General features: G+C 52.3%; 1 protein-coding gene across 5 annotated transcripts in view; it reads left to right on the forward strand.

Moving 5' to 3' along the window:
• The window catches only part of LOC133353944 (plastin-3-like), a 92700-nt gene extending 82982 nt beyond the window's left edge, over positions 1–9718 (forward strand). For 4 of the 5 annotated variants that reach the window (XM_061570468.1, XM_061570472.1, XM_061570470.1 and 1 more), the window contains 5 exons: positions 1692–1806; positions 2464–2594; positions 4169–4292; positions 4938–5062; positions 5794–9718. In XM_061570468.1, coding sequence (XP_061426452.1) covers positions 1692–1806; positions 2464–2594; positions 4169–4292; positions 4938–5062; positions 5794–5926 — 628 coding nt within the window. In that variant the 3' untranslated portion in view covers positions 5927–9718. The remainder of the gene's footprint in view (positions 1–1691; positions 1807–2463; positions 2595–4168; positions 4293–4937; positions 5063–5793) is intronic. The other variant, XM_061570469.1, reaches the window with a different exon arrangement.
• The last annotated feature ends 755 nt before the right edge of the window (positions 9719–10473 follow it).

Below are 10473 nucleotides of genomic sequence, written 5' to 3' on the forward strand. Positions count from 1 at the left end.
CAGTCAAGCCCCCTCCCATGTGGAACTACCTTCACACACACACATACGGACACGTTTCCCCGAGCCTGCACCCACACACATGCAGCAGAAGTCCAATCGTCCGCGTTGAAGTGGGGAGACCGGATTAAGCAGAATTTTTTTACGCTGGAGCAGTGTGCCATGAATTATGGGAGGAATTAGCCGCGTGATTCCATTAATCCAGGATAAATTAACGGATTACGAGCGCTCGAGTTTTTCTAAGACACAAATGGTGCAAATCTGCCAAGATAGGTCGACGTTTAATGGGTTTTGGCATTTTTCTTGGGCTTCATATCCAAGTCAACATAAAAAGCCAAAACCCTTTTTCTATAGTCAAATAAGTAATATTTAAAAATACTTTTTTTAAAACACGCTTTAATGAAATGTACCGTACGAGTAATGGCAGAACTCCACGACTCCAGGAAGTGGCCGCAAAGCTTGCCATAACTTAAGGGGCCGTGGTGATTTACAGCCAACGGCAGTTGAGCGTAGACAATTAGGCCCAAGCCGAAACATAACATGTAAAAAAGAAAGTAACATTTTCTTTTTGATAGAATATAGTATTGTCATCAGTATGACATAAGTATACCAAGTTTGCAGTCGATACCACATTGGGAAGTAGGTTAAAATTGAGTTACAAGATTTGAGGATACGACAACAACAGAGTGAGTTAAATAAAAGCGTGTAAAAATTGACATCGGCACACCTCGTGTGCAATGTAAACAAATAAAAAATAGCAAAATAACATGAATACAAATCCCACCTCCACATTTTCCCTGCAGCTCTACTCCTGCAGCTCTGCTCTTGCAGCTTTGTGTTCAGCCTTCACACTACGGATCGCGATTTGCGTGCCGTAGATTACGGGAAACGGTCGTGAACCGTGAACAATTCGCAAATATCATTGATTCCGGAATTATTGGAGCGCTGTTATTGCAATTCTGCTGCTGTTTGTTGATGTTAAATAACTCGTTTCCCGTAACCTGTACACGTGTATATATTTACATGCTACCATAGTCGGCACATGCACGTATATGTGCACATATTTACACGTGTACGTTCCAGCCGCGACAGGTGTTCTCATTGTGGTTGGAGTGAGTGAGTTCAAGTTTCCAGCGTAGTTTGTGTCACCAGGTGGGGGAACTCAAAGAGACCAGGATGCGTCTCGTTTGCAAGCGTGTGACCAGGGAGGATGTGACCACCCTTGATTGAGCACGGTGGCGAGATGTTAACTACCTCGCCTGGTATGCAGGAGGTCGTGGGTTTGATCCTAACCTCAACACCTGTATATTTGGAGTTTGCGTGTCTCTCTCCCTGTGGTCACGTGGAATTTTCTCCGAATCCTTCGGTTTTTCCCTCCACGTTTCTAATCAACATCACGCGTTCAGAGTATTTGGCCGCTGTACATTTCCACGTGATGAGCCACTTCCTTGCGTTATCACTTGTGGCCAGGCTTCTGAAAAAAACTACATGACTCAATGGGCCTTACCTGGTAAAATAAAAAAAAATCAGTTTTAGTTTAGATGCGAGAAAGTGATGAGATCATCGTTACTGAATCCTTCTACCTCGCAGCATCATAATTTTAGGTAAGTTCATTACTAAACTATTATTTAATCGTTAAATATTTAGTTAATGGAGTGTGCGTGTGTGTGTCTGTGCGTCTCCTCCTCGTGCAGCGACCTCGTCGATGCGCTCGTGATCATCCAGCTGTTCGAGAAAATCAAAACGCGAGTGGACTGGAACAAAGTGAACAAGCCTCCGTACCCCAAGCTGGGCGCCAACATGAAGAAGGTGAAGCGACACGCGCGTGAGATGGCGAGCGGGCGGGCGGGCGGGCGGTACGGTTACTCGGCGTAGGTCACGATTCAGCCGCCCCCCTCACCTCCCAGCTGTTCCCTGCATCGTTGCGATTCGCGGTTTGCTATTCTGTTCAAGAATCGGTCGGCTTTCGGCTCGTTTTGTATTCTCGTTACTTCTATCCCGCTGGCAGAGTTGTTGCGCGACCTCCATCGTTAGCCGAGATGTGACGTCGCCCTGTCATTTGCAGATCGTGCAGATAACTCGCACGTAATCCGATCACACGTGCGCAGTTCGACGCGTGCATTCTCGGCACGTGCGATTAAGCCGATAATGGACGGACATTTCGTTGAGGCGGTCAAGAGGTGCTCCGCACGTCGGGGGGAGGGGTTCGTGCTCCAGGGAGCACGGAACGCATGGTTGGAGCGAGAACGGCACTGTGCCACCGAGAACCACAGCGCCCTCGCCCACCGGCGGTGTTCGTGGTCGCGATGACGATGTATGGAGGGGGGGGCGGCACTTGTAGCGAATGGTGTGTGGTGACGGAGGTGCGTCTGTGGTAGGGGGGAGCTGTGTGGGAGCCGTGTGGCATCCAAGCTGTGTGCGGATGAGCATTGTGCTTTGGTGACGCGGTGTGGCGCTGCCTTCCAGCTGGAGAACTGCAACTACGCCGTGGAGCTGGGCAAGACGACCAAGTTCTCCCTGGTGGGGATCGGCGGCCAGGACCTCAACGATGGCAACCCGACGCTCACGCTGGCGCTCGTGTGGCAGCTCATGCGCAAGTGAGTGCCGCCCCTCCCTGCGCCACCACTGTCCACGGGGCCCGGCGCTAGGAATCGCGTCATCGTCAGCGCGAGAAGACCCAAGCTTGTAAACTAAACCACCTCGCCTGGTATGCAGTCGGTCTTGGGGTCGATCCCGACGCTGACGATGCCTGCTGTATATTTGGAGTTTGCGTGCCTCTCTCCCCGTGGTGGTCGCGTGGAGTTTTTTCCGGGTCCTTCGGTTTTCCCCTCCACATTTAGGATCAACACGCATGTAGAGTATTTGACTCCACTTGATAAGCCACTTTATTGAGCTATCATTTGTGGCCAGGTCGCTTCTTAAAAATAGCTCTATAGCTCAGTGGGCCTTAGCAAAACTTTTTATTTTACCAGGTGTGTCGCTCACTGAACTATGAGGTCTTTTTCAGAGGCGACCTGGCCACACATCATCACACATCATCAAACGTGGGAATTTAGAGTCATAGCCAAATTATCTAAATGCCGCGTGTTGTTTGTAAATGTGGAGTGGGGCGGAACCCGGAGAACAATCCACGCGGACTCCAAATATATAACGAGCATTGTCAGGGTCTGGGATCGAACCTACGACCTCCTGCGTAGCAGGCAAGACAGATAACAACTTGCCACCGCAGTACCCCATTGAACTCTGTAAAGGTTGATTCGTAATTAATGTTTGAGTTAGGCCACTTAATGTTCTGACCAAATATATAGGTAGACAGTACGTCTCCTTTAGCTATCCGTCTCTCCGCATAAAAAGCAAAAGGACTGTCCTCTGCTTACGATGGAGATGTGTTACGACGACCCCATCGTAAGTCGAAAATATCGTAAGTCGAAGATGGCCTCGCCTATCCAGGAGTCTTAAAGAATGGTGATAATTTAGCAAAACAGAGCAATTTACAGTACCGTACTGTATAAACTATATACTGTATGTATTTATTAATTACAATATTGTATTGTACAGTAAAATGTAAAGTATGAACTGCAATTTAATAGAAAGTTATTTCAGGAAACAATCCTATCTGCTATAAAAACTTTTAAAATGCATTGAACATATCGTATCGTGGTAACCATAAAATGAAATCGCTAAAGCTGCGTATCATACATACAATTTTGTCGTATCGCTATCGCCATCGTAAGATTAAAATATCGTAAGTAGGGCCGTCGTAACTCGGGGACTATTTGTATTTCTTACGCAACCCATTGGCCCCGCACTGCCTTCTGGGAGTGTGTAACGTCAGCAGCTTTGATTCAAGACACTCTGGACCGGTTTTGACACAGTGTCTCATCAACAGAGTCCGGTTTGCTTGAATCAATGATGGTGACGAATATGTGGAGACACATTGCCTGCTGATATATTTAGTTATTTTTATTCTCCACAACTAAACGATTATTTTGAATTGGAGGACCACATTTATGGCGTGAAACCCTTTGCCACCCAACGGAGCCCAAACCCCAAAGCCAAACCTCTCCTTTCTTCCTGAGCCCGACCCTTGGAATGCGATGCAGAGCACCATCAGCTGACCTCAACGCACGCCACGGCTGATGGGGGAAACAATTACTGTGTGTGCTCGCAGGTACACGATTCAAGTCCTGGAGGACCTGGGTGAGGGAGAGAAGGTTAACGATGAGATCATCGTGAACTGGGTGAACCACACGCTTCGCGACGCCGGGAAGAGCTCCTCCATCGCCAGCTTCAAGGTGCCGCCCTCTCGCCCTCTCGACATCCTCTCGCCCTCTCATCCTTTCAACCTTTCGACCTCGATCTCTTGACCTCTTGACCTCTCTTCAGACCGGACCTCATACACATCTTTCACTGAGAGTCCACGACCAGTTGTGACACACGGACATGGGGAGCTGTGTCTGCTTGTGTGTGTGTGTGCACGTTGGGTGGCTGTGGTGTGGGGAGAACACTGGTCCAGCGGTTAGCGTATCTCTTTGCTAATCCGGTCACCCGAATTTGATTGCCACTCACGGCCAACATCACGTGATATCTGAACTGATCTGGGTCTCTCCCCTTGGTCGACTCAGCCTTACATGAGCGCCTCGTGCGGTGTGTAAACATCAGCATTGGGGAAGCAAAGGGGGTCAGGTGTGGTGTTGGCCAAAATGAATCGAGCGGTGCAGGCACCTCGGAGGGAGACAGGGACACGTGAACACGACGTGCGAGCGCCTCTCGTGACGAGGCAGGACGTGCGTGGCTGCGTGGGCCACGAGAGTTCACGAGAGTTCTCAACAGTTGCAACGCTCGGCTCACAGCGACCGTTGTTGCCGCTGCTGCCGCTATGCGCGCCGCTCTGCTGGCCTCGGCGAGCGCTGTAAGTGGTTGGCTCTTCCCTGCGGCAGGACAAGAACATCAGCTCCAGCCAGCCCGTGCTGGACCTCATCGACGCCATCCAGCCGGGCTCCATCCGCTACGACCTCGTCAAGGAGCAGCCCTTGACCGACGACGACCGGCTCGACAACGCCAAGTGAGCCTCGCTTGCATCCACCCCCCTCCCCCCCCATGTCATCCCAAAGACAAAGATTCCCCCCCTCGTATAGCCTGTAACAGACTGTTGGGGCAAGTGCTGTTAGCGAGCACCGATGAAGTCCGGCACAGGACACGAGGGGATGGGTTGTCAGTACCACGCCCGGCCGCCTTTGTCTTCCTAGTGACGATGTTTACACATCGCACCAGGTACTCATGAGGCCGAGTCGACCTAGGGGAGGCCCAGGAGCGGTTCATATAATCGTCACTGGTGTTGGCCATGAGCGGGAATCGAACTTGGATCGCTAGGTTCGTAATGCAGCATAGCACTAACCGCTAAACCACCGCTCCCCCTCCCATTCCCCCCTCCCCGTCCCCCACCGCCGAACGGTGTTGAGCCTGTGGCGCTTTGCCACTATCAGCGTCTCCATTGTGGAAGCAGCCCCCCCCACCCCAGTCCTCTCTGAGCTGCGGTGGTGACGCTGCGGTGGTGACGCTGCGGTGGTGACGCTGCGCAAGCGTGCACACTTTACTCGGAACCTCAAGGGCACAAGTTCAGTCCCAGATGGGGGTCGACTCGGCCCGTAGTCCCCGCAGGGTCGATAAGACAGCGAAGTTACCGCCTTGCGGTCAGTCAGCAGAGTTTGTCCTGTGGAGTGCCCGGCCCCTGTCATGGTGACGTGGAAGTTCTAACTGCAATGGTGGGGGGCACGCGCGTGACTCGCCCGGCAGGTACGCCATCTCGATGGCGCGCAAGATCGGCGCGCGCGTTTACGCGCTGCCCGACGACCTCGTGGAGGTGAAGCCCAAGATGGTGATGACCATGTTCGCCTGCCTCATGGGGCGCGGCATGAAGAAGGTGTGACGCGCTGCGCCGCAGACACCACAACTGCTGCGCCAGGCACGCACATGCACCCACGCGCACGCACATGCACCCACACGCACGCACATGCACCCACGCGCACACACACCGCTGCAACAACCAACGATACAACCGCAACCTGCACCGCATGCAGGCGACCGCGAGAGCCACACGCACCACAGCGCACGTGGTGCGCCAAAGGCATGTCCTCCGCACGCTCCCCGCAATCCACGCGCTTTACAGCTCGCTACGTTGCACGCGTAACACGCCGCACGCTCCTCCTGCCGCACGCTGTGGCACGGTAAATGCCACCCTTAGCAGTGCTGGCCCACGCCGCGCTCGGGCACCGCAGTCGCCGAGCCGCTCGCAGCTCGTGGCACGCACCGTGGCACGCACCGTGGCACGCTGTAGCACACTGGTACACTGTGGCACGCCGTGACACATCATGGCACACCGTGGCATGCCGTGGTGCACCGTGGCACGCATCTTGCCGTGCTGCGTCACAGCAATGCACACGCCACGCTTGCCAATCTACTGCAGATCTCGCACCACAATGGCGCACAAGCACGCCAAACACACACATGGCACACAAGCACGTCGCACACACACATGGCACACAATCCACACCCGACACAAAGATATGTCACACGCACTGCACTCTACCACTGGACACACATTGTACGAGCACAATTCACACACGTACACATGCAAACTCATCATGTACGCGCCCACTTACACTGCACTCCCTATCGCAGGACACACTCAGACAGCGCTCCCACAGACATCACACACACATCACCCGCACGCGCATCACCGCGGTCACAGTACGTTTAGTAGGCGTCCTTGGTCCCCTGTGGGGCAGGCGCACTGGGGGAGGGTCGGAGTTGGGTCAGAACACTTACTGGGGAGCATTCCTCTCATCGTAGAACAGCAGCATTCAGAAACGTGCTTTGCAAGCTTTCTCCAGCGGACGAACGTGTACAATACGACGAGCGGAGAAGAGTCGCCACTTTTTCCCAGCTCGGGAGTTCTGTGGGACCGGCCCGTCGGTCGGCTTGTTACGTGTGTTTTTTTTCTGCATTTTATGGCAATGTTTATATATATATATAACCACCCCGGTAAATATTACAATCAACGACGGGGAGAGGGAAACGTGTCGTGAAAATCGGTTGTAAAAGTGGAAATCCTGGGAATGAAATTGCGTCGAGAATTTTGATGTTTGCGGAGGGTATGACCCGTGCGTCCTATCATGGCCTATGACCTATGACCTATGCAAGGTAACAAAAAAATAAAGTGAGTTTGAATGAAATTGCGACAATTGGGCTTTATGCTGCAAAAATTGACACCAAAGGCGAAGACGACGCTCAGGCGTGCTAATTGGTGAATGTGACGACGCGCGACTACGTATTGTCTGTATGTGCAAGGACACGGTACGAGTGAAGCGCGTTCGCGTGGGACTGGGGGGGAGGGGGGGGTGAATGGTCAACGAGGGGGGGGTGAGCTGTGTGTCGGACGTAGGGCCAGGCGACCCTCGGTGGCTGCGTCGTGGCACCGGCACTGCAAAGCCACCAAGGGGGCACGCACGGGAGGAGGGAAATCCCCACGGTTGCTCGCTAACACCCCCCCCCCCCCTCGTACAACACTGCCGACTTGCTCGCCCCGCCAGTCCGACGTGAATCGGACGTTTTAAACACCCCGGCGGTCGTGCCCGTTGCTATCGTTGATCGACAATCCGGTCACCCGCGGTGAGGAAATTTGCCGCCGAGTGAATTCCAACGCGCTTTGGGAAGATCGATCTCACCTCTCTCTCTCTCACTCGACAGAATAAATAAATACATCTCGCTTGGGCCGCCACCTGGCAGTGTTTACGCCGGGAAGGAGCTCACCGCTGCCAGGCGACGCTCAATATCTGGGGAGCATTTGTGGGAGAGCAGCCTCGTGATTCGTTGGCTGGAGTTGAATACAAATTTGATGTCGGCTCCCCCCCCCCTTCAAATGACACCAGCAGGGCATCCCCTCCCCCACTGCTCCTCCCGCCGAGTGCTGCGCTGTCCGATGTGAACGTTCTCATTAATTCGCCAGCGCGACTGTCGGCTGTTGGCCACCGTCATACGCGTACGCCGGTCGCCAACACGCTCCGACCAGCAACCACTGAACTCCATCTGGGAGAGGTGGGGCCCACCCCCCCACCCAGCGCTGGGGGCGCTGCTCAATTGTCAAGACACCGATTGGTGCAAAGTTTCTGTGGCGTGTCGGGCACAGGATGGGGTTGTTGGATGGTTGCGAGTCGGAGCGTGTCGGCCACCACCTGCGGCAAACCAGATGTAAACACAAGTACAGTGTGGCCTCGTTATTCGCTCGTGAATAGCAAATTTCGCAGATATTATTGGCCTACGAAAACCTCTTTTTAATGAATGACCCTTAATAAATAATCTATTAAAGACGTGAACATCCTAACACAAAATGGGTTTTAATAAAGTTAACGTAAATAAAAGTAAATATTTAACGATTAAATAATGGTTTATGAATTAACTTACCTGAAATTGATGCAGTAACGATGATCTCACCACTTTCTTGCATCTAAACTAAAACTAAACAAAATTTAATTTTACCAGGTAAGGCCCACTGAGCAATGTAGCTCTTTTTCAGAAGCGACCTGGCCACAAATGATAGCTCAACGAAGTGGGCTTACCGCGTGGAAATTTATATCAGTCAAATACTCTAAAACGCATTACATTCTCTCTCGTAACTTTCTCCGTCTCTCTCGATGCAGTAGTCGCGTAAAGTTCCAGACGATCGCCAGTTTGTGAATAACGAGGCAATACTGTACTCTAATCTGGTTCTCCCGAAGGCGTTGAGCTCAACGCGACATTTTGGTTACATTTGCCTCCATCCCGAAGCGTGCTGGGGTTTTGGCACCGCGTGCCGGGAGGGGTCGGCCGCGATGTACGCCTGGCGGAGCGCACACAGAGAGAGCAGCGCTCTCCATTCCCCCCGTCATCCTGTGAACGCTGCCTCCGGCAACATGGGGCGGTCGCGCCCGTTGATTCGTAAGCGCAGCTCCATTGTCGGGTGGCGGCGACGGCTCCGCTGCTGCTGCTCCACGTGGCTGCCCGTCAACCAGCGCCTTGCGGGCAGCAGCGGCAGCAGCGAGGGTTGGTGGATCGCCGCACAAATGACGCATTTCTGTGGGCGTCGAGGAGCTCCGTACCCTGGCGCGCCAGGAGAAGGCAGTACAGCAAGTGTGGACTAATCTCCATCAGTCTCGTCTGTATTGGATAGCGGTGCACCTTCGCACGCTGCATTTTCTCCGGGCGCTTCGGTTTCCTCCCACACGTGTAAACACTCGTTAATTGGTCGAAAAACATCTTAATGTATAGAGGAGCGCAGAGCGTGGGCAATTGTCGGCAGTGCCGGCTCACCGCCTGCTGGGATTGTGAGATTCACTTTGCATGAACGACGATGCTATATACAAAACTTTTGAATGAAGAGTTTTACTTTTAAAATGTATCTTGTATTTGGACCCAGTATCTTGCCAATAAACTGTTCATGGGATTCCGAATTGTGATGTTCAAAGCAGAGTATGGGATCGCAGTACGAAAACCGAGCTTCTGGACGTGTTCATGACATTTTTTGTTTTTCTAGAATGTTGACGTCTTATTGTTTTACAATCATGTTGCCGTTGCTAGCTTTGAAGTTAACGTTTTACTTAACAGTACAAGGCTAGACATTGCTATTTTGTTCTTTGAGGTCTTTATATAAATATACTATTAAAAAAAAACACCCCTTGACAAAGTTTATTGTTTTGCTTGCAAATACAACATTGTGTCTACAGGATGAATGATAACAACCCTTGCTGATAGCAGCCGAAGCTCCTTCAACAGCGGAATAGCAAAGCTACGCAAACTTCAATTCCCGCTCACGACCAACACTGGGCGACGAATATTTGAACCGGTTCTGAGCCCTCTGCTAGGATGAGTAACCCGGTGCGGTGTGTAGACATCAGTACTGGGAAGGTGGCCAGGTGTGGTGCTGGCCACCTACCCTCTCTTCCCTACGGGGGGGGGGGGGGGGTCTTTATCTTTGTTGTGACCTGCAGTGCGGTGTTGGTTGAACGCTGTGTGGATCAGACGAGATGGTCTGTCTGTCAGACCTCGGCATGGGTGGCGAAATCGATAAGTGAAGTTCACGGGAACGGTCACCATGGTAGCAGCGATATAAGAGCGATGAGGAGGTGACTGACCGCCAGTGAGCGACCAGAGTGAATTGGCGAGTGTGCTGGATCATCATTCGCCCTGACTGCTGCTTTACTCCGATTTCTATCCGGTGCAGCACTGACGTCTGAGTTGGGAACTCCTCAAAAATGGGATCCCAACTCTGGCCGATGGCATGTTTGACTTGGGTGCCACGGTGGCGATGTTAACTACCTTGCCTGGTATACAGGAGGTCGTGGGTTCGATTCTGACCCTGATGCCTGTATATTTGGATGTTCTCGCCGTGGTCGCGTGGATTTTTCTCTGGTCCCTCCGGTTTCCCCCCCAACATTTAGA

This window comes from Lethenteron reissneri, chromosome 45 (genome assembly GCF_015708825.2).
Source record: "Lethenteron reissneri isolate LAM-NWPU_2019-01 chromosome 45, ASM1570882v1, whole genome shotgun sequence".
Taxonomy (NCBI): domain Eukaryota; kingdom Metazoa; phylum Chordata; class Hyperoartia; order Petromyzontiformes; family Petromyzontidae; genus Lethenteron; species Lethenteron reissneri.